Source organism: Charadrius vociferus, unplaced genomic scaffold (genome assembly GCF_000708025.1).
Source record: "Charadrius vociferus isolate BGI_N301 unplaced genomic scaffold, ASM70802v2 scaffold230, whole genome shotgun sequence".
Lineage (NCBI taxonomy): Eukaryota > Metazoa > Chordata > Aves > Charadriiformes > Charadriidae > Charadrius > Charadrius vociferus.
Window position 1 is genome coordinate 1,604,225 of NW_009646500.1, and position 24,836 is coordinate 1,629,060.

General features: G+C 36.6%; 1 protein-coding gene across 1 annotated transcript in view; it reads left to right on the forward strand.

The window, feature by feature from the left end:
• The window catches only part of TBC1D32 (TBC1 domain family, member 32), a 94,148-nt gene that overhangs the window by 68,512 nt on the left and 800 nt on the right, over positions 1–24,836 (forward strand). The window contains exons 26-31 of the mRNA XM_009883278.1: positions 4,396–4,477; positions 16,254–16,325; positions 17,143–17,258; positions 18,243–18,397; positions 20,053–20,193; positions 22,060–22,248. Coding sequence (XP_009881580.1) covers positions 4,396–4,477; positions 16,254–16,325; positions 17,143–17,258; positions 18,243–18,397; positions 20,053–20,193; positions 22,060–22,248 — 755 coding nt within the window. The remainder of the gene's footprint in view (positions 1–4,395; positions 4,478–16,253; positions 16,326–17,142; positions 17,259–18,242; positions 18,398–20,052; positions 20,194–22,059; positions 22,249–24,836) is intronic.

Here is a 24,836-nt window from a genome sequence, read left to right on the forward strand (position 1 = left end):
ATCCATTAATGCTTTGCGAGCTCTGCATCATCTGAGGTAGCTCTGTCAAAACATGCTGATGAAAACTACTGTGATCCCTTGAGACAGCGTCATTGTTTGTGATGTCTGTGTGCTGCAGCCGTTAGCAATTGCTGCAAAAAGTTAAGAGTAACTGCAGAACTTTCCCCATAGGATGAAGAACCAAAAAGATGGATTTTTTTCAGCAGGTATGACTGTTGTGTGTGGTTGTGGTTTTTTTATTCAGGATAACAAAATGCTAAACATTGGCAGTTCATCAAAATAGCCTAATCAGTTATTGTAAATGTAGCTTATATCAAAGTATAGTTTACCCTCCTTGTTGAGATTCTAGTACCTGTATCTCAGTTGTCACCACTCTGCCTTTATATAATAGTAAAGATAGTAGGGACTTCAGTTTTTGATGAAAAGGATCTGGATTCAAAGACAATGAAATACTACATTTTTAAAGCCATTATTAGCATGTTGCTCCTTGTTTTTTAAGGAGAAAATTATTTAAATTTCAGTCTTCTTTAGGTCGAGCTATAGAAGATTTGACTTACTTTAGTCCTTACTTGATTTTTCAAGGAGTCTTGTTTCAGAATTAGAGTGGAACAGTGGGTCTTTTGTCTTGTGCAGGAAGAACAATTGCAGATCAAAACTTCTTTCTTCTGTCCCCCAAACCAGTTTGGAGCAACTTCCAAAGGCATATCTTGTAAGCAGTGTAAGTGCATGTGAGTGTGCGTGCATGTGTGTGAAGATTACGACATTTGATTAGGATTTGAAAGGCTGTTTTTTCCATTGATGAAGAAGATACTTATATATTGGTATAAGATATGCAACCTTCATCTCTAATGGAAGCACTGTCAGAATTTTTATTATCTTGGTTTCTTCTTTTCACAGAAAATGCAGGCTGTTCCTTTGCCATTTCAATGTACAATAATTGAAAGTCTCTCCCGTTATCTTAGAAATTCAAAAAGTCCTCTTTATTGTTGCCATTAAGAATGGAATTGCCAACTGTGTTTTTCATAGATCTATTAAACGGAAGTATGGTTGATGAAGTTGAAAATTTCTGACATTACTCTTACAAAGAAGTCAGCTGTCCAAGGTTTTCACTCTTGAGTTTTTAACTTCTAACACAAGTCAAGCATGGCTGCTGTTAACTCTTAAGAAAGTTTTTCTTTTAAACTCCTCTGAAGCATCTCTGGGTTGGTATAGAGTATGATTCAGTAACACTAGTTACATTAGAGGATCTAAAAAAGTCTGATGCTTTTTGCAGTTTTTGACCTTTTTGGCATAAACCTTTCAGAGTAGGCATTAGATAACCTCTCATGGTGGTTACCTACCAAAACAGTTTTAATCACATGAATTTTTTTAGTCAGTGTTCTTATGCAGTTTAGAAGCCATTTTGATTACCTTTTGTACATTATTTCTTCAAGGGAAAAAAGCCATCCTGTAGGAATTTAGGTGTTTTATGAGCATACTGAAGTCATTTAGGGAATTTTAAAACTCTTGCATTTAGTTTGTATATGATTACACAGTCTTAAATTAAAATTCTCTTTATTTTGGAAGTGTGGATTACATTTGCATGAGGTAATTTCCGGTCTCTTAAAAGCTCAATGTTAATACAGCCAGGCTACCATAATTTAAGAAAATCAACTTTTTCACTGAGTTGGCTCAACACAACGCTAGTCTCTAACTGTGAACATAACCTCTGCATGAGAATATGGGCTTTTAAAACAATACTGACTGTACTGTACAATGAACTGTCGTAAATTTCTTTTGTCTACTTTTCCAGTTCAATGAAAAATCACTGAGCCAGTTTCCACCTTTATAGAGATTTTCAGGGAGTGTCCAGATGGCAGCTAAATAATTTAGTATTAAAAAACAAAAATTAAAATAACTACTTGTCATTTTGCATGGACATTCTTTCAGAAGAGACAGTGTCCTGTGAAAACCCTCTATTTATGTATTAACCACATTTGTTTTGATAAATTCTTACGTGTATCTTCCTCTCTCAAACTTGATTAAAAGATTTTCAAAGATCCTGATAGGCTCTTAGGTAAATACTTTCAAATGGGGGAAATCAATTTAGTGTTTGAGTTTCAAAAAATTGCATGGCAGTTGAGCTGTCACTTCTCCCATTAACTCAAGCACTGAACTGACATATTCGACTGCTAGGTCAAGCGTGTGGATGCCTTCCAACAAAAAGGGAAGAAATGTACAATGTTCTCACTTGGTTTTAGATTTCCTGAATTATGTGGTATTTTAGTCTTTTTAACATAGTTCCCGTTTGTTGTTATGGTATGGTATATTTATATTCAATACTCACAATGCTAATACAGTAAACATCTAGCTAGTTACAAATTTTAAGTTTATTTCTCCTTTTTGCTATCTAGAGCTCCAGGTATAGACAACCTTTGTCATTTTACACAAGTATTTGTTAAATTGTTTGTGGACCAAATTTCAGTAAGCATGTTAGTGAAGATTAGTGAGATTGTTTATTCTGTTTATTCTCAGAAAATGAATAAACTGTTACTCTTCTATAAAATAAATTGGGTTTTGCTAGCCCTGTGTGGTTTATTAACCATGATTAAAAATAGCTATATTAGGTTTAATTACCAGTTTCTTCTCTTCATAAAAATGCATAAGAATATAAATTACAAATGTAATTTTTTTTGTTTTGATATAGTAGTCCTTTGCAATGCAAAATTAATTCTGTTGCTGTTTGAGTTGGCTACTCTAACTGCAAATCCGTGTTTAGCTGTTGTAGTGAAATTTCTTTTCCCCTTTGCCCTACTCATCAACATAGTATTACCAAAACTCAACCTTTTAACAACTTTTTGTGGACTCATTCAGTGTAAATTAATTTTTGTAAATGTTTTAAAGAACTAATCAAGAAAAAAAAATCATGGCTTAATGTCAGCATGTTAGCTTAAAATGGTTGGAAGAAGAGGTAATTGTCTTTTTGATATCTTTATCTTCATTATTTTTTCTGGCATAACAAGCATCAGACTGTGGCTGGGGATTCTGTCATCTTCCTTCTCCTCCTCACGCGTGACAGAGCTTGCACTGCAGTCTTCTCTGTTAGCTTTCCTGTCAGCAAGGCTTGGTCGGGAGTTTTCTAGCTTTCTCCATTGTCGCTCTCACCACAGATTGTTACGCCTTACTTCTGCTGCTACAACTGTTTGTACAGCTATCTGCTAAAATGGTTTAGTGGGATCACTCTGTCTAAAAGCATGGTCCCACAGGTGGTTTTGCTGGAGTTGTGTGCAGGAATGGGTGACTAGGGGTGAAGCTTCAGTGCTGTTAAATTCAGCTGCTGCCAAGGAAATGGTGACATGTGGTCTTAAAACAGGTGATCCCATGGGTAGCAGTACTCATTACTTTCTAAATACACTTCCTCGCTTGGGTTCATGTGAAAAGAATGTTATATCACTGTTCTTTAAGTCCTGTTTATCATGACAACAACAGCTGTTTTGGTATCGTATTTACTTATAAAAAAATGTTCATTGTTGCTATCTGAAATTCTTAATATGCCTCATCTCAATATGGGCTCCCTCCGTGTGTAAAGGCTTCCTTGTATCCTTTGTTTAAATGTGTAAAGTGGTGGTGTGCTCAGTTGCCGTAGCCTCCAACTTGCAGAACTGAGGAATCAGGAACCTTTTTTTGCTAATGATTTGTCATTGAGAGTTCTAACTAACTTCGTGGCTAACATCCTGTTAAGGGGGGAGGTACGATTTCCTACATACTGACCAGATGTCAGCGTCCAACTTATCTATGTGGTACCTGCAGACTCAAAAGTTCCATGGCAAGAACTGAATAAGAACATGGTCACCATAAAATACAGAATTTCCTGAAGGAAATGCTCCTATTGCTTAATTTTAAGTGAATAATTTTTATATTGTAGTAGCATAGGTGGTTTTATAGCATGTTTTTTTTTGAAATAGCCCTTAAAACTTCATTTACTTTGGTAGCATTATTTTGGGATGGTGTAGGTTTTTTGTTGTGTGTGGGTTATTGGGTTTTTTCTTTTTTTTTTCTTTCCTGTCTGCATACACTGACAAATATTGTAAGATACTGTAGTTTAATTATACCTAATTTTCATTTCATATCAAAACCATTTAACAAATTCTGAAGTAATCCTTGGAGGATATAAAGATAATATGGGATTCTCTTTTCGTTTACACTGAATATATTCTCAGTAAAGCTATTAAAATTTAATTTAAGTTATTCAAAAAGCGCAATGCATGCGTTGAAGTGTTCCCCCATAAAAACATGAATAAACATGCAGGAATTCAAATAGCTTTGGTTTCTCACATACTGTCATTTTGTTAGGTAATGTAGTTCCACATTTTGTATGTTGCCACTAATGTTTTAATGGATTTTTACTTTTTGCAGTTTTGGCAGAATTAATTGAAAAGTTCGTGTCACATCTTTCTGAAAGCCGATCGGATTGTTATTTCAGCACGGGAAACTATAAAGGTCAGTTTCCTAATAATTTATTGCCATACAGCCTCTTCATATTTTAATTACTTTCCTTTTAAATGTATCTGTAGCATTTGGAGGTTTATTTAACATGTTCTTTAACAACTCAGAAATTCATTACTTAACTGTTGGGAAATAACCTCACCTTAGAGCAAAAGATGATGTGCTTGAGTAAACAGTACAGGTAATTATTGGTGATGGGCTTTCACATTTCTGCATGTGTAATGGAAAGATGGAGATGCAGAACAGGTGGGGGTATGATTCAGTATTTGTTGACACCTATTATAGAATGATTTGCAAAGCTGGTGGCATAAACATTGTAAGATGGTGTAAGCAATCTGGCTCACCTTTTGAAAGCCTCGTAATATATAATCAACTCAAAGGTATGCAATTTATATTTCATTAAAAGATATGTATTAAAGAACTACTATTGTTGACAGAGTAATCTGAGTGTTAGTTTTGTATAGATGTTGTGCTTACAGCCAAGCATAAAGGATGAATGATAAAGTTAATTTATTCTGAGTGTAAAGTAATACATTTTAATATTTTGAAGAATTTGCAAAATTCAATTTAGAAGCATTGTTAATATCTGCCAGAAAATGCGCTTTCATTCTTTACTATCTGTCCAGGACTTTTCTCTTAGGTTGTAGTTCAGTCATTTAGAGCACTTATTCTGCCACTAATTCTGGAGAACCAAGCCTGCTTTGTGGAGAGTCTGTTATTTATATTGATATTTTATTCTCACATCCATAGGATGCAAGTGTAGTGTCCCTGGAGACTTCAGACTTGCCTTTGAAATTTCAAAGCATAAAACCTTTTTAGTAATTTAGCAGATCTCTTTCTTTTATGTAGTGGCCTTTACCTTCTGAAAGCATGCTAACAGAGTACTCTTAATTTTATTTGAGAAACTCTCTCTTTACTTAATGAAGAGACTTGCTGAAGTGACAGTTCATTCTGTCACTATTTTATTTTTCCTTAGAAGATCCGTTTTTTGTTGTCCTGCATTACTTTGTCACTTACCTTTCAACTTCTCTGGAGGCATAATGAGCAACAAAGATCTTTTCATGGACTCATAAGACTTGCTGTTTACATATTTCTGACATTTCCCCATTCAAATGATGATTTTGGTGGTTAAAAGCCCATATAGTGTCTTCATGATGTAAATGATTTATTTGAAATCTAGACTGCTCCTCTTGCTCCTCTCTGTACATCTTTCTTTTTCGGTCACAGTTCGAAGTATCACACTTTCTGCAATGATATGGAAGGCCCAGGAGTAGTTTTTCTTTTCTGTCATGTGGAATTCCTATCTCACATATCTTTGGAGAACAGTATAGCACATTTTCAAGGTTATCTTAGTGTTTTCTGTTAGAAAAACAGGGAAACCCGCTTGGTTTGAAGAAGGCAAAAACTAACTAGAGGAGGAACCACCATCTAACTGTGCACCCTCCTTGCCCAGCAGAGACAGCATCCTACTGTTTCTTAATCATAACAGCTAAGTGCTTTCATCCAGTGTGGAAGAACTCTAATGAAGGGAAGCAGTAGTCCATACTCTGTTCATTTAGGTGTCGCGTACCTCAGTTTCAATCCGCTCTTCTCAACCTTTTGTTCAAAGCTAGGATTTAAAACACATTCAGGAAGGTTGAACCTGGATCTTCTATGTTATTGGTGTGTGATTTCACCATGAACCATTGATTAGGTGAAGGTGGCAACAACACTACATTATTTATCTAAAATGTAATGCTAACTTTGAAGAAACACTAGGTTTGAAAATCATGTGAAGATTCCATGCATTACGTTATTTTTTTAGAATGGAAAATCCCAAAGAATAGGTACAGGAACAAAACAAAGATAATATACTAAAAGCCTCAATTCTTGGTTTTCTTGAGTTTGACAGATTTTTTTTTTTTTTCTGTGATAAAACAACCCACCCAGTCTGTATGACACTCCTTTTTGTATTTCTGAATATTTTTTTCATTCAGTCTTATACAGGCATTATTGGACATTAAGTCTGGATAACTTTGCCTGTTCGGTTCTCAAATAAAAGTTCCAAAATTTGAAGGGTTAGCTGATGAACAATTTTCATTTGCAAATGCTTTTGATATTCCATGTGTTTTAGTGAAGACAAGCTTGGAAATGGAAGAGTGACAAGCCTTCTCAAGGATAGTCAGTAGTCTGGTGGTAAGAAACTGATCTGAAATGTAGGCAAGGGGCTGGTGTTGTCTTACAGCTTTTTTTCCTTGTCAGCAACACCATTATCACAGACGCTTTTTGTGAAGAGTTCTCCAGACCAGGAAAGTGTGTTGCTCAGGCAAACAGCACGTGTTTCATCAAGGGTTTAAGTTTTATAGGAAAATAGTTACTAAAATTTCATAGCACCTGTTTCAAACACATGTAGCAGTGAGTGAAACCGGTTTAGACCAATAAATTCATGCTGATTGACATGAAAGTGAAACAAAAGTCTGGCTCTACATTTAAATCTATGATTGTACTCCACTCTGGAACAATAAAAGGGCTTGATTGTATTTATGCTCATTTCAGGTTCTTTTTTACATCATAAAACATACAGGGTAGCATTCCTGTGAAGACAGGGAATGCACTTTGAGAACCCAAGTCTGTATTATGCTTCCTGTGTTTTTACAGAAGGAACAAACCAAACATGCTCAAATCTTTGTAGAATCATAGAATCATGGAATCGTGGTTGAAAGAGACTTTTGAGATCATGGAGTCCAACCGTCAACCTTACACTGCCACGTTACCACTAAACCGTGACCCTCAGCACCACATCTACACGTCTTTTAAATACCTCCAGGGATGGCGATTCCACCACTTCCCTGGGCAGCCTGTTCCAATACTTGACAACCCTTTCTGTAAAAAAGTTTTTCCTAATATCCAATCTAAACCTCCCCTGGCGCAACTTGAGGCCGTTTCCTCTTGTCCTGTCACTTGTTATGTGGGAGAAGAGACCAACTCCCACCTCGCTACAACCTCCTTGTTGGTAGTTGTAGAGAGTGATAAGGTCTCTGCTCAGCCTCCTTTTCTCCACACTAAACAACCCCAGTTTCTTCCGCTGCTCCTCGTAAGACTTGTTCTCTAGAATCTTCACCAGCTTTGTTGCCCTTCTCTGGACATGCTCCAGCACCTCAATGTCTTTCTTGTAGTGGGGGGGGAGGGGGGGGTGCAAAACTGAACACAGTATTTGAGGTGCGGTGTCACCAGTGCCGAGTACAGGGGAATGATCACTTCCCTAGTCCTTCTGGGGATCTTATTTGCTTAATATTTTTATTTACTTAAAATTAGGTTCCTCCTTCTCTAACAGATTGAATAATGATTGATCAGATCTGTATACATTTCCCAGGATTGTTTGCTGATGTGTATGAAGGGTTGGAATTTCTCCAAGGAGAACACTTAATTATTGAATACCGTGTTATTTCAGAGTATCTTTTCCATGTACACATGTGTAAGTGCTATCTAAGCTAAATCCTAAAACTGCAGTTGCAGTAGAGACATTTTTCTGAATTAGTAAAGCTAATGAGTTATTTATTACAAGGTAAACTGTATTCCAGATGCATCTTTCCAGCTGCACATCTAAGTAAGCCAAACATGCACTTGGCAATTTCGTGCATTCCCTTGAATAAATTTGGGTCTGAGGAACTGAAAACCAGTTTCTAACAGTTGTTTAATTTTAATGAAGAGAAGACACAATTTTCATGAAGGTGAATTCAGTACAATGCAGAGATATTCAGTGTTTATCATTTTTCTTGAAATGAGAAATTGAGTATCTTAAAAAATGACAGCTTTCTAAGCCCGTAGGTAGTTGTAATTAGAATAACACAGTCATCCATCTGCTGTGGAATCCCTTGGGATTTCAGTCTATTATAAAATTTGCAAATATGGAAAAATCAAATTAGTTTGGGTTGTTATCATTTTCAAGATAAGAGAGAAGGCAAAATATCTGATCAACCACTATACAGTTGCAGTGTTTAATTATAAACAGTAACACAAATCTTACTTGAAGTTTACTTTCTGCTAGCAGCAATGATACTGCTGTTATGTGGATTCAGATGAGTAAAATAACATATAATGTGTATGTTAAATGTTAATGAACTGTCAGTCCTCTTTCCCAGAATTATTACTTTCTAGTTCGCTTTTAGTTTTCTTCTTAAAAAAAACATAACCATCGAAAACCAAATCATTGATGTCTAGCTGTAACAGGCAATAGGATGGCAAGAAACTGAAATTTGCTATAGTAGTAAAATAGGCATTATTCACTAGGGGTATGAAATTCCTGAAACAGCCACTTGCTCTTCCTATTGTTAGTAAATTCCGGTTCATTGCAACATAAATGCTTTGTGGAAACGTATTAGTTTTCTCAAGGTTCCAACAAACCCATTTCTGAAAGAATTCCATTTAGAGAGTCATTTAATGTATTAGTATCCGGACTTCTTAATTATCTCCACTGTGTGTTGCAGACTGTCCAAACTTGGGAATACTACAACCTTTCAGGATTAACTGGTTTTTTTGGTAGCTCTGGTTGTGCAGATGACCTCACAGTTGAGTTCTGCAGTTCCACTGTCTCTGAAAGAGCTCTGCCATGTACTGCCAAAGGGACAGAACGTCAGGGATTTCACGTCTTGGCCATAAACTCAAATGTCACGGTGTGTTCCTTCTCTGGACGAGGCTTAGTTCTCTGGCTGAACAAAATCTCATAGGAGCTTTCTACTATTTAATGAGCTCTTAATCTTTTAAGGGTCAGGTGGATTGCGTAATGAACTGAGAAATTTTAAGAACACCAATGGGAAGCTATCGGTATAGAGCTGATCAGAAGGAGCAGCAAATGAGAAATACAGGCCCACAACCCCAAACTGAGCTGAAAAGGAAGGAGAAAGAAAGGCATCCTCCCCTTCTTCCTGCATCATTTGATGAATGCACTTCTTTAAGGATGAATGCACTCCTTTAAGGATTTAAAGTCGCTGTTAGCAAAAAGCATTTTGCCCTTTGCTAGTTCATATGCAACAGGCGTGAAAACATGGTTTGTTCTTAATGATGTTGCTGCCAAAAATAGCTTGAGTATCTGTGATGACCAATACATAAAGAAGAAGTTCAAGATATGAAAATTTTGATCTTGTATTGTTACGACAGGCGTACTGATGACATAACAGATACTTTCAATAGTCAAGGTAGAATTGCATGAGGCTACCTAGCTATGATGAGAAGCCAACAACATTGTCCAGCAATTATTATTGGATCGTGTTTACATTGTCTTAATTCACAATTCAAATCCAACAATAATAATACTTTTCTTTGAAGTGGTATTTTGTTATAGAACATTCTAACAATGAATATGAGATTCAGACTGTCAGAAGTGCTCTAGACGAATAGCCTGGTGGAAGAGATGACATCATCAAAAATGGTAGCAAAATGGCAGAAGAGAATATAATGAGAAACGTATGACTTCTGCTCTGCCCCAACTCCAAATAATGATTTAAACTAGAAAACTTTCATAAGGACATCAGAAGGAGAGAGGATAGGTACTGACAAGTTCTGTATTGACTGCTTGAGCACCTGCCCACTGATGGTGTCAATGTTAAGATACCTGTTGAAGAGTAAGTGAAAAACCTATTTTTTTGCTAAAATAAAATAAAAATAATTGACTTCCACAATTTCAGTTTATATAGACAAAGCCAAGGACTAGAGATCCGATAGTGAACAAGACTACATACTTCAAAGATTTTTATTTTTTTTTTTAAAACACCTGCAGGGATTATACAGATTGTTCTGGCCTTTGTGCGATTTTCAACAGCTGTTTGCAGTATTGTTAGTTACATGGTTCCTTTGAATCACAAGTATTTTCCATCCATACAATGAAAACTAATCTTTCTTACCATCATTGAAGTTAAAATCTAACATTCATTAACACTTTGTGAAGATTATTTATATCACCATAAAAGCATTTGGCCTGGACACCAGGGAGCGAAAAAACGAAATCAGTAATGTGAGGAACAGCTTTACTTGTTTCCTCCACTTAACACAAAAGAGAAGCCAGTGGTTTCTTTGGGGTAACAGCAGTTAAATAGGGATATAAGTTAATTATTACCTAAGGACCATACAAGTTGTATGAAATATTCTATAAAGCTGTTTTGGTTTGGCATCCCGTCCTTTCAGAATGAATGTGATATAGCCCATTTTCTGACTTAAGTACATAAAAGCTTCTTCATGGTAAGAGGGAAAATGAATGAGAAAGCAATCTTTCATACGAGTTGTAAAGTTGATTGAAGTCTAGTCTGATCAGGACAAATACTGCTGGACTATGTGTGCTGGTTAACTTACTCTGAAGTGTTTGCAGCTATAGATAGTTTAATAAAACTTTGTAATTGCCTTTGCAAATCATGCCTAATGGGATATCTGGCTTTCTGCTCCTGAATGCTACAAAATATTTTGGGAAATACTGCCCATTGAGATGTTTGAAATGGGCATGATCAGAGTTAGTACAAATGATTGGTCATGACCTCAAAGCAAGGAAACACTGAAATTCTTTAAAGAGTTGCTCCTCATCTTCCCTTCATCCTGTTCTTCCCATTCCCCCTAATATCTTTTGACATGTATGACTGCTCAGAGTTTTGCAGAAACACCTGGAAGATAAAAACCACAGAAGACAGCTGACCTTTTTGTACTGACACAAGATGAAAACCTTCACATTCCTTCCCATCTCTAGGTTTATTCTGGAATAAATAAATAAATAAGGAAGGAAAGGGCTTGTAAGCAGAAGTTAATCCCACCTCTCCCCAGGATCATCTGATTTGTATCTGGAACTATCCAAGATGCACAAGATAGCTTCTCTTTAAAGATGAAGACTAGATAGAATAGAATAGAATGGAATCATTTCTGTTGGGAAGGACCTCTACAATCATAGAGTCAACCGTTAACCTAACACTGCCACATCCACCACTAAACCATGTCCCTAAGCACCGCATCCACATGTCTTTTAAATACCTCCAGGGATCGTGACTCAACCATGTCCCTGGGCAGCCTGTTCCAATGCTTGACAACCCTTTCGGGGAAGAAGTTTTTCCTGATATCCAATCTAAACCTCCCCTGGCACAACTTGAGGCTGTTTGCTCTTGTCTTATCGCTTGTTATGTGGGAGAAAAGACCGACCCCTACCTTGTTACAACCTCCTTGTGGGTAGTTGTAGGGATCAATAAGGTCTCCACTCAGCCTCCTTTTCTCCGGACTAAACAACACCAGTTCCCTCAGCTGCTCCTCATAAGAGCTGCTTGAGACCCTTCACCAGCTTTGTTGCTCTGCTCCGGACATGCTCCAACACCTCAATGTCTTTCTTGTAGTGAGGGGCCCAAAACTGAACACAGTATTTGAGCTGTGGCCTCACCAGTGCCGAGTACAGGGGGATGATTGTTTTCCTAGTCCTGCTGACCACACTATTTCTGACACAAGCCAGGCTGCTATTGGCGTTCTTGGCCACCTGGGCACACTGCTGGCTCATACTCAGCTGACTGTCAGCCAATGCCCCCAGGTCCTTTTCTGCAGGGCAGCTTTCGAGCCATTCTTCCCCAAGCCTGTAGCGCTGCATGGGGTTGTTGTGACCCAGGCATTGTGACCCAAGGCACTTGGCCTCGTTGAACCTCGTACCACTGGCCTTGGCCCATCAGTCCAGCCTGTCCAGATCCCTCTGCAGAGCCTTCCTACCCTCAAGCAGATCAACACTCCTGCCCAGCTTGGTGTCATCTGCAAACTTAACTGAGGGTGCACTCAATCCCGTCGTCCAGGGCTTGATAAAGGTAGTAAAGAGAACAGGCCCCAGTTCTTAACCCTGGGGAATACCACTTGTGACCGGCCGCTAACTGGATTTAACTCCATTCACCACAACTATTTGATCCTGACCAGCCAGTTAGTTTTTTACCCAGTGAAGAGTACAGCCATCCAAGCCATGAGCAGCCAGTTTCTCCAGGAGAATGCTGTGGGAGATGGTGTCAAAGGCTTTACTAAAGTCTGGGTTGACAACATCCACAGCCTTTCCCTCATCCGCTAAGAGGGTCACCTTGCCGTAGAAGGAGACAAGGTTTGTCAAGCGGGACCTGCCTTTGATGAACCCATGCGGACTTGGCCTCATCACCTGGTTGTCCTGTATGTGCCACGCGATGGCACTCAAGATGATCTGTTCCATGTCCTTCCCCAGCACCAAAGTCAGACTGACAGGCCTGTAGTTCCCTGGGTCCTCCTTCCAACCCTTCTTGTAGATGGGCATCACATTTGCTAACCTCCAGTCAACTGGGACCTCCCTGGTTAGCCAGGACTGCTGATAAATAATGGAGCACTTCTGCCAGCTACCTCAGTACCTCAGGTGGATCCTGTCTGGCCCCATAGACTTTTGTGTGTCTAAGTGCTGGAGCAGGTCGCTAACCATTTCCCTTTGGATTATGGGGCTTCATTCTGCTCCTCATCCCTGTCTTCCAGCTCAGGGAGATGGGTACCCCAAGAACAATGGGTGTTACTACGAAAGACTAAGGCAAAGAGGGCATCAAGTACCTCAGCCTTTTCCTGAGCATTTTGTCTTTTGAATGAACAAGGTTGTATTAAATAGTGAATTTAAAAAAAGATTTGAGAGCAGGCATACCAATGTTTCTTATGATTAGCTTATCTGAACTATGTATGGTAGGTTGCTAATATAAAGAGCATGGCTTAAAAAAAAAAAGAAAGTATCATTTACACTTAAAAATGGTTCATATTTACTGCTGTGGGTTTTTTTATGCATTTTAGAATGAGAGATAAAGTCAACTTTCTATAATTTTTTTTTTAATTGTAAATCATCTCCTAGTAAATTCTGATATCCTTCAAGTCACTAATTTCATTTTGGCTTAATTTCTATTTTACAGTCTTTTATATTTTTAAAGAAAGAAGTGTAAAATACTTGTTTAACATAGAATTTTTGTGTTGTTGGATAAATAGAAAGGAAGTTTCCAAAGCATGTTGTTTTTTCCATTTAATAATAGCCACAGTGCGGTATCATGCTGTTACCTAATTCACAGTTCAGAGAGGTGTTCTGTCCTTTGTTTGAGGATAAATGGCATTCTGATTTAGAAAATTGATCTGTCAATGACTTTTGTTATGAAGCCCATTGTGTTTCAAGACAGTTACTTATATCAGGTGTATTGATAAATATCTGTCAAATTAGTTTTGTAGAAAATTCAGTTCAGTGTATTAAATCAGAGATATCATGAGCATCGTTACAATACTACAGTCACAACATACTCTTGCAAGCTTACTGGTCAACTTTTTATGTGTGGATTGCAATATGCAGTATTTCAGTATTCCACTTATTGTTAATAACAATTTTCAAAGCTTAATGGAGCGTTTAAGGTTTTTAGGTCCAGTTTTTAATCAGTGGGAAGTGGTCCTTTGTGTATTCTAAATGACTTCATAGTTTTCTAAAGCCTGATCTTCCCAGTCTATTAATTGGTAAACAAAATGGAAAATCAAAACTTTTGACCCAGGAAAAAGAACCACAGTTTGTCTGTTCCCATTGTGAGTTGTGGATTGGCAGCAACTTGACTGCATAGTGTACAGAGCTATGATTATATCAAATACACTGGTGTACAAAAGCAAGTTTTTTGTCTTGATGAGGTACTACGCAATATAGAATTATTATTCAATCCAAACTCTATGTTATCTTCTTTCACAATACAGGGGAAAATATCAAAAGGAAAAACTGATAAGGAGAAAACCCTTTTCAGTAGCTAAGAAATTATTACAACAGAGAAGAAAAGGCAATGAGAATCAATGAAATCAGTTGTGTTCTTTTAACATTAATGGGAAATAAGTATTCAGTACTTGCTGTAAACTGTTACGCAATGGAAACTGAGCTCAGATTGTGGGTTGTGATACAGCTGTTCTTCATGACACCCTTGCTGGACTGGGGTACCAGCTCCTGTGCTGCCATCCGTAGGAGGATGCACCTCAAAATGGAGGCAGGGCTTCCTTGTGGCTTAGAGGTTGTGATACTGCCTGCCTCTCCCCTGTCATTAAATATGGTTATGCCAGGACTAAATTAGCCATTAATCGTAGCCAACTCATTCAGACGCCCCCTGTTTTGTCTTCCATCGTGGTTTCTAGGATATAAGTATGCCTCTTGCCTTCACAATTGCAAACAGGAACCTGAAAATTAATTGACTGTTGGTACGGTAATTGCAACTTGACTAAGCTAACTTGGAACAGGAGCTGTGAAAAGATATGAGCTATTTCACTCATCTCTGTGGGTTTCTAAAGGAAGTGCCTTGTGATTTTATACGTATTCTTCCAAATATTGTGTTGCTGTGTACTGTGCAAAATATATTTGAACTTCTGTTCTTCGGTTAAAAAAAATTCTCTAATCTGGGGCTGCTGTTTCAATCCCATCAGATTGTTGAGTAAATTTGTTTTGTTCAAAGACCAGTTGATTTTTCTTTTGTATAAATGTGTTTGTCAAAAGTACAAGATTAATTTCTCATGACCCTAACACTTAGATCATTGTCCTCTATTAAAGTTATAATACAGAGTGGGGTTTTTTTCTTACCATACTTCCTCTGCTGAATTTTATTGCTTTATTTTCAAGTGTAATTTTGCTGTATTGTTTTTGTCAAGAAAATTTCAACCTACTTCGTCTCATCTGAGCAGAGTGCTTCTTAATTTTTTTTTCTTTAAATTTTGTTCCTAACCAGAGGCATTTCTTCCCTTACCCAGTAAATATTTAATCTTTCATACCTTAGTCCTTGTTTGCTTACCAGTGACATCGAGTACTTACCTAAATGGGTAGCTAGGGAATCCTTCAGTTTTGATTTCTCTGTCTGTCTGAGAAGGGTATAGAAAATACACATATCAAGTTATCGTGTCATCTGCTTTATCAGATTTTTACAATTATCACTTACATGAATGTATTTTAACATCTGCTGCCATTTTTCACAAAGTATGTTGGTTGTTAAGGTTTTTTATTTGTTTAACTGTTTTCTGTGTTGGTTATTTTTAATTAGCACTTTGTCTGAAAGAAGTATGTGAAAGTTTTAAACCCTCATCAGTGTAACTCACAATATTAATGGACTGTAGTTTTCTGAGGTAGAGTTATTTTAGATGATATATGTACACGAGAGAAAAAATGCCCCATTTTTAATTCATCTTAGATTTTAAAATTTTGAGAAAATATTACAACAGAGGTTGCTTTAATTCATGATTTATTAATTTGTCTAACTTGGATTTTTAATTTAAACAAATGCAGAAAATGGGGTACATATTACTGTGTGAAAGAACAGTGCATAGAAATACAGGATTTTTTAAATCCATCAGTTATAATATTTTCTGATGTTCATATCAAAATAGATTTTTTTGTTAATAAGGTTGGGTTTACAGCTAGGAGACTTTGAGGCCACTGGAATGGAAGAAAGTAGATCAGAAAACGCTGTTTTGTCTCATTTCTGGGCCAGAAGGGATAAAGCTCTACTAAGAAATGGGTCTGAAAAAGGTGTTTGTTTTCATTGTGCTGTAAAGCTAATTATAACCATACTAAAAATGAAAGTTTTCTTATAAAGAAAGTGATTTTAATTAAAAAACCAAAAGTGTATGAGGAATTCAGGTTCTTCGTGCATTCTTTGCAAACACTGTTAAACTTATTTCAAATAAGAAACATTTCTTCAAAACTGGTGTTCATACATAAAATAAGCTTTATATTAGGACTCAGTTAAAACCATATTTATCATAATTCTTTATAATATTTTTCCTTTTGTTTTCGCCACGGATGCAGATGTGAAGAATGAAAGCCTTTCATCTGTGCAACAACTTGGTATTGAAATGACTGTCAGGTACATAGTATTAAAGTATTTCCCTAGTGTATCTCTAGAATTTGTTTGATTTTCATGGAATAACTTTAATGATATTTAATCCATAAATTCAGTGCTTTATGCCATTTAAATCTAAAAATCATATTTAAGAAGATGAATTCTAACTTTGAAAATGAAAAAGGTATTAGTACATAATTAAATTATCTTTATAGATTATATAGGTTATTATCCTTTATTGTTGTAAGGCCTAATTGTAACTTGTTAGTAAGATTTACCGTAAAATGACATTATCCTGAGTTATGTGTCTTTTTTTCCTCACATTACTTCTCTAAATGGTTCTGTTTAGCTAAGCTTAGTTATGTGCCATTTAAACATTTTATTTGGCTGGTAATTTGCAGAGCCGTGATGAAGGAAAAGCTAATGTGTCTGTACTTCCACAGACTGTTATCTTTAGTATTAATATTTGAATTCTGATGCTAATAATTACACGTAAAATATACTTAGATGGAATTCTAAATAATCTACGTGAAGAAAATGAGTCGTGTGTTAGAGTACTTGCTCTTCCCCACCACAGTCTCTGAAACTTAACTAAAAGAAATTTAGCTGAGGAATTGTAGCACTGAGTAGCAAATGTTTGGTGTGCATCCTTCCTCGATAAAGCATAATAGGTTTTATTAAACCATTTATGTGTATATCTACAACAGTGTCGTTCATAGTTGATGAACACTATGACAGCTTAACTTTCACAGGCCTATTAAATATAAGTTCTTGCGATCTAGGAATTAAAAAAAAAATGCTTAACCTTTAAACAGTTTTGGTCTTTAACTTTTTGTGCTAGATATGGAAAATATCTAAACTTGCTAAAGGAACATGCTGAGAATGGACTGTGCTTTGTGTTAATGAATTGTGAGAAATTTCTGAAACAACAGCAAAGAACTGTGGTATCACCACTTCGTATCCTTTAATGATGGCATAAACTATATTGCCTAAAAATGCCAGTGGAATTTGAATTCTTGTTTTGGGCTTTTGATGGTGGTGTAGATGTGTAATATGTACTGAAAAAAAAAAGGGGGGGGGCACTTTTATTTTGATATTTTGTCAAGTTAAAATGTACACCCAGTGCACTCAAGAAAACCTTCACCCATTTGTTCCCATACTTTGCTAAAATTGTAAGTCTCATTCATTTCTGTCATAAACCGTTTTGGAGTAGGATCGCATCTTTCTGTATGTGATAGAGAGTCTGGAGCAATGCCACTTTCAGCATTAATGAGTATTTTTGGTACTGCCAAAATACCAACATTGTTAATGGTATTGCCCATGTGGTCATATGTGGCTGTAATTTGACCAACAGGAATGTTTTGACTTCTGACTCTTTTAGATCTACTGTGGAACTTTTTTTTAAAATAAAACAGATACTGCTTTCCAACAAGCTTTGCAATATTCTTCAGGTATTGTGCTTATATATCACTATTGAAAAACACTTCAGGTATATTAATCAGGATATGCTTAATCACTTTTTTTTTTCAGCTTTTCTTTTACTTTGTGTTTGTTTTTTTTTTTTTTCCATAATCTTTATGGCTTCTGTGTTCTTCCTCCACCGTTCTCCTTTCTTGTCCTATAGTCGCACTTGTTTTGCTGCAGGGTTTTTTGCATTTACTTGATTTTTGTTTGCTTTGGTTAATTTGGCATGACTACTTACGGACTGGAAAAAAAGTAGCGTGTAGGGGAAAAAAAGCTTAAATGGTTTCTCTTAAATCAGTTTGAGAAGCAGCTGTGCCTCAAGAAACTACCCTCTGTGCAGCTATATTCCCCTTGTCCCATCTCTAACAAATCGGCTCTTGCCTCTGTGTGCGTGGGCCTGAGGAGGAGGAGGGCTGCAGTTCCCACCAGGCAGGGAGGAGGAGATCTCTGCCCAAGTTCCTTAACCTTCTCACGCAGGCTGCTTGCAGGAGCGCTATGCTGGATACGACTGGTTTGCGTCTTCCGTCTTCCTCATAATGTCAGGGGACGCGGAGAAGACACTGACATTTCTTCAGCGATTTTCACGGCTTCTTGTTTCAGCATTTCTCTGGCTACCAAGACTGCATATATCTGTAAGAATTTAAAAGCTATTTCTTTCTGAAAGGCAACTTTGAAAGTTTCTAAAGGAGACTTTATCCATTTCCTTAGTTTTGGGTGGGTTTTTTAGATGCATTAAGTTTTCATTAAAGCCCTCTAACTGAATACGTGATCCTGAAAAATTTTCTCAGAAAAATATAGATTTGACAGTTGCTCGAATGGATGTTTAAAAGTAGTGAAATAACAGGTGGACTGATAGTAAAGGCAATGTTATTATTTTTTAAAGCTGGCAGTAAAATAAACTTTGTTAGTAGCATTAATTCTGTGTGAAGGCTGTGATACTGTTGAATGACTTTTTTTTTTTTCACTATTACAGTGTGGAAGTGCATTTTATTTCATTTTTTTTTTTTTAGTAAAACTATCAGTTTTAAAATTTACTAAATATGTAAATACTGAATGCTTGGCAGTTTTAAATGTTTAGTGTTGTGGATCAAGTTTGTAGTATAAGAGACTTCATTTCCACCTTTATTAGATGGGATTCCATCTATTTAAAATAAACCCCTTTGAGTCTGACTTTTTACTTTGTCACGTTGTTTTGAATCTTTTGAATATAAATAACTGTAGTCTGTACTAGAGATCTCTGGGGTATAAGAAGCATGGATTAGATTCCATACTTGGTTCTGCATGCAAGCCTCTGTATTAATATGAATTGGTCTGTCTTGTCACCAGAAGTGGTGACACTGACAGCACTGAGTCCAGCCCTGAGGTTGTTCCAGCACGATGAAATGTTGCTCCATTGTGTGAATATAATTGTGAACACCATCAGTGCTGAGAACTTAAGAGTCATCTTCCATACAACGAGTAGTCAGCATCACAGGCAGGTTGCTACGGTGCTAATGTTCATTCTCAGCACTGAAGTGATTTCTGTTTCATAATATATCTTGAAAACACAAAGAGAAAATTCAACAGTTAGCCTATTTGCATAACTTCCACAATGTAAACTAAAATAAAAGGTCAAAACACGAATGAGTAATTATCCAGGTATTGGATTGTGATGCTGCCTACCTCAGGAAGGAGGAAAATTCCAAAGATGTACCTTGACCTTCTAGCACAAAAAAGATTCATTAGCTAGAACCCAAGCACTGACATCCAGGGCTTTCCATACTGATAAAACCTTTTGCTGCACAAAGTAGAATTTCACTCATACCAGCCACGCATACTGCAAAGAAACATGCACACAGAAAACAACTTCAAATACTATAGAAGTTCCGCTCTATCCACCGGTAAAAGGGGAAAAAAATCCAACAGAAAGTAGTCTTTTTTATTTCTCCTGTTCTTTTGTTTAAAATGTAGCAGTGGTTTCTCCATCCCTACTTTGACGATTAAAGCTTACATGCAATAAAGAACTAGATTGCTAATGCAAAGGAATAGTCGGGATATATTAATAACAGTTTCTAACTTTTAATTTTCTTTAGTTTAACTACACTTTTTTCCTGATGGTAGCACCAGCTTTTTTATTTATTCTATTTCCTGTCTCTAAAATAACTGGGATGACTTATCTTAGAAGCAAAAGTGTATATTTTTATATATTGTTCTCAGCAAGCTATTATAAAATAACACATTTTTGTAGTCTGTAATCATTTTCCTTAATTTTGTTGTTGTTGATGAGGTTGTTGTTGTTGTTAATCAGATGCACCTGCCTATTACCACAGTGGAATCTGGCATCCATCCAGTCTATTTTTGCAGCGCTCACCACATCGAAATGTTGCTAAAAGCTGAGTTGCCACTTGTCTTTTCAGCCTTCCACATGTCTGGTTTCACTTCATCCCAGGTAACTGATAAAAGCGTATCAAAGTATCATCAACTTTTTGGCTTAAATCCACAAAATCAAGGACGTTCAGGAACTACTGTGGTTTTTCTATACAGCACTTGTGTGGTGGTTATGAAACTGAGGGTAAGAGATAGTATTGAATGCAAAGTGACTTAGAGCATCTGAAGATAGAAAGCAACTGACTTTGGTAGAGTAGTGACAGTGTACTGCAGCTGATGACCTTCCATGACATGTTCATGCAAAAAACTTCATAAAAATAATATATACTAAGACTTCAGATTTGTCATTAAAAATAAATAGAATATCTTCTTCCCTGGAATAATTGTCTAAATTTTCCATAGGAGGGAAATGGGTAATTTGAGATAGGTGTATAATAGGAAGCAGTTCAGGTGATATTAGAGCAAAATTAATTTTATATTAGCTACCACAAATATTACACTCAGGTAACACACTATTCTTCTCTATTAAAGAGATGTTACAAAAGTAGAATAGTTATTCCATAATGTTAGCTTTTATTTTACCTACTTACTACAATTCTTTGGCAACATGGAATGCTATGTATGGATCATTGCTTGTAAAGACTGCAATTGTGATGAAGCATCAACAGCTTTGTGCAATAATGAGTTAGATTGCCAACGCAAAGGACTTCGTACCACAGTAAGAAAGCTTATTGCCATTCCAACGCAAGAAAAATATTTTTCATCTTATGCCTTCAAAATTCCTTTTTGCCACAAGATTTGCAGCTTAAGAGGCTTCTTAATGGGGGCAGATGCCAGTGTGGTACAGACATTGCTTAAACTAATCAGCTTGGGATTTGGTCTTTGAGGAGAGAAGATGGGCAGATGAGGGAGTTTGTCTCAGCATAGGAGTGAGGTTATGATAAGGTTCCTGTTTTGGGGTGGGAAAACACACGGGGACAGTCATTCCTTCCTCAACTATTCTTGTGTAAGTTATGCTGTATGCTTTTTTTATTGTTTGCACTCAATTCGTAAGAGACTAGTTGTTATTCTAAACTACTGACAAGGTTTTTTGTTTGGGGATTATTTTTATTTTATTAAACGTGTTACTGAAATGCCACTGGTGGGTGCCACTGTATCTTCTGTGTAATTTTGCAGTTCTGCTGCATGATTAAAAACAAATAAACTCTGAACTATGAAGACAACTCTGAGGTGTTTAAGTGCTTGTGTGCCTCAGTAAATACCTGAAAACAGATTTAATGCCAGAGTATGGCTGCTGTCATCTAATTAGAATCTTGGTACTTCTGCTGCTGCATATTTTTAAACACTTTAAGGACTGATTAGCAGAAGATTTGTGGTCTAGAACTAAATGAAATGTGCTGTACGCATCCTAATACATTGTGATTTAGAACTGGAAAAAGGAGTCACTAATTGTGTTCTATACTCACTTCATTAAATGAAAACATGTCTCAGGGAAGGGCCTAGCATTCATTCATAAGGCAAAGAACTACGTTAATTTAAAGGAAAATCCACATTAAACACACCTTCATCACCTTCATTACTGTCAAGGCCATGTTTTAAAACAATCTTGAAAAAATCACCTTTGCTTTCATTGGACTTTGAGTTTTATGTCTCAACTTCAAAAGTTGCCAGAATGTACTCAGACAAGTGAGATGCACAGATGCAGAGTATTATGTCTAGCAGAATTTACTGGAAGTCTCTTCAGAGGCTGTGATTTAAAAAATGGTGATTCTTGGCTTCTTTTTTACTTTATTCCTTTTATTTTCATAAGTAGCGTGATGTTACAGGAAAAAGGGTCTGTAATATAGAAAACTTAAGAGATAAAGCTGATCAATTATGACTACATGTCTACAGCAATTTAGTTGTATATACTTTCATTCTTATCTAGATTTGTCTGCAATGGATAACTCAGTGTTTCTGGAATTACATGGACTGGAGTGAGATCTGCCACTACATTGCTATATGTATCTTTCTGGGTCCCGATTATCAAATATATATGTGTATTTCTGTGTTCAGACACTTACAGCAAGACATCCTGAAGCACACCGAAGCCCAAGATCTCCAGGTTTTTCTTAAAGTAAGGGTTTCTTTTTTAATTTTTCAATTGCTGAAGGGAAGCAAAGCTCTCAGTACTTAAAATGTGTTACTTAATCTGAAGCTCTTAGTGAATTACACTTACTGATTTTAAGTGAGTGAAATAATACTTTGATTTTATTTACTTCCTGGCAGGAAATTGTGGTATAGTGTTTTCCAGAGAACAGTTTTCCTGCATTTTGTCCTGATTGGTTCCCTTTGTATGCGATGTTAAGTCATGAGAGCATTTGATTCAGTTCTCTGTGTAGCCCCAATCTCATTAAACTAGATGTTCTCCAGAAAGGTGGGTTTACAGAGTGGTCTCCTGCTAAAGCAGGAGAAGAGATGTGGCACAAAGCTCAGTGAGCTGTTATTTTGAACAGGTGCCAATTACTATACAACCAGGTTCACGATTTCCTGTTCTTTGCCATGTTATAAATTATGTTTGGTTATTGGATTCTTTTTGCAGGGTGGTGCTTGGCTATAGATGCAGTCATGAGCAGATACAAATATTTCACTCTTCTTCCCTGAGACGTTTTTGCTTTTCTCTCCGGTCTTTTTTGTTTTTCTCCAACCAAAGTTGTTTTGAGAGCTATATATCTGCATCTTCGTCTGTCCTGACTTTCTGACTAGTTTGCACCCAACTTACATACTCTTAAATATGAATAATATGTCAGCTTAATTGTTTTCCTTGAAAATGTTCAGTACACAGTTTAATGAGTGACTTGTTTTGTTTGACCTGGGTTTGGTCAATGTGGCTTAAAAACTACTTCATCTTAATGGCATTATTGGGATAGTTTATGTTAATTGTAGAAGAGAGAATTTGTATGTCGTCACCTACAGTGTAAACAGGCCAAAGATTTGACATGGTACTTTTAAATTAATGAGAAATACTGTATATTAATGCACTACCGGAGTATTTACAATTCATTGAGTGACTACTGCAGAAAAAGAGGAGTTAAGGTCATGCTTAAAGTGTACGCTTGCTTTTGATAGCTCTTAATTCATCTAAAGAAAATCATATTCTGTCATTGTATTCATTCAATTTCAGCTATATTATGGGCTTCATATGAGGTTACTTCAGTTTAATACTTGTGAAGGCGTTAGTTTCCCTTTTAGTGAAATAAAGAGATTCAGTTTCAAGTTTTAGCCTGTTTCTCAGCACAACATTCACAAATTTGGATTACTGTAGTGGAGCAATTCTCTTAAAGGTAGAAGTATAAACTGTTCTGAGAACATAATCCAGGTTAAGAAAAAAACCCAGTGCACCTACAGCCTTTGAATATTCATTTATATATTTTTAATGTTATATCACATCTTCAACTTCATACTAGCACTGGTCTTTTACTGTACAAACAAGTCCTGCTACCTATTTTCCTTCCACAAACCGATAGTACTTTCTGGTTTTAAGCTTCTAACATGCATTATATCTGTCATGAAAAGATTGTGATTTGACAGCAATATACCTTTGTTGGTATTTTCTAATAAGTAGTTCCAGCTAGCTATTAAAATTTAACAAAAAAAAAATCTTCTTAAAATATAGATATACTTCCATTTGCACACGAAAAAAGACATTGGAGACAACTTTGCTGTCGATTCAGATTACATTATGTCTAGCACTTAAAATAAGTAAAACATTCGGCCTTTCAATGTGTCCTTCAAGTGATAAAAAACAGATAGCAACCTTTGAAATAGACCGTCTTCTATTACTCTGTAATTTGCCTTTCCTCTGTGCCAAGAAGAAAGTAGAAGTAACAAATTGTCTATGAACATTTTTTCCTTTTTTTCTGGTTCTTTCTGTTGTCTGAGATAGGTTACTAACAGTTACGATCCCTTCAAGATATCTTGAAGTTTCAGCATTAACAGAACTTTAAATTTATTGCTTTGTGTTTTATTAATCCTTTCATGGAAGGATGAAGTTGCATAGCTTCGTAGTTTCCATGTATGACCCAAGAATACCATAACCTGCCACTTCAGTAAACTCTCTTGGCTTCACTTGGATACAATAGAGAAAGTGGGGTTACAGAGTTTCTGACTTCTTGTAATAGCACACATAGGCCAGTATGTCAGTCTCTTCTGGGAGTAATTTAGCTACTCTTCACTTTATTTCCTGTGAGTATGAGCCATAATATTGACAACTAAGTGGCTGACCAGTGCTTTAATATGTGCGCACGTTTAATCAATATAGGATTTGACTGCTTACAAAAAAAAGAGAAAGAGTTAAATACCTACTACAGTTCTCCATTGGAGTCAGTTTTCTTTTCCACTGTAGTCAACCTTCTCACAGTGCACGAAGAGCAACCTGGAAGGTAAAATTGTGCTTTTGCTTTCACCTTTGAGTAGGGGAGTAGAAATATAAGGACCATCTTGAATTTCTGTTCAGATGCCAAAGTGCAGCGTTCCAAGCATGAGCAGGTGTTCTCAGGGGAAGTCTACTTAGCAGAGATGCACAGTCAGTACACCAGCAGATACAACGTATGTCCGCAAGGACTGTGGCTCTGAAGAGCTTTTTGCAGCACGTGCTGCCAGCAGCAGTAATACTGCTTAGTAGGTGGTGGGTTCACAAGTTGCTCCAGTTCAAAGCAGCAACAA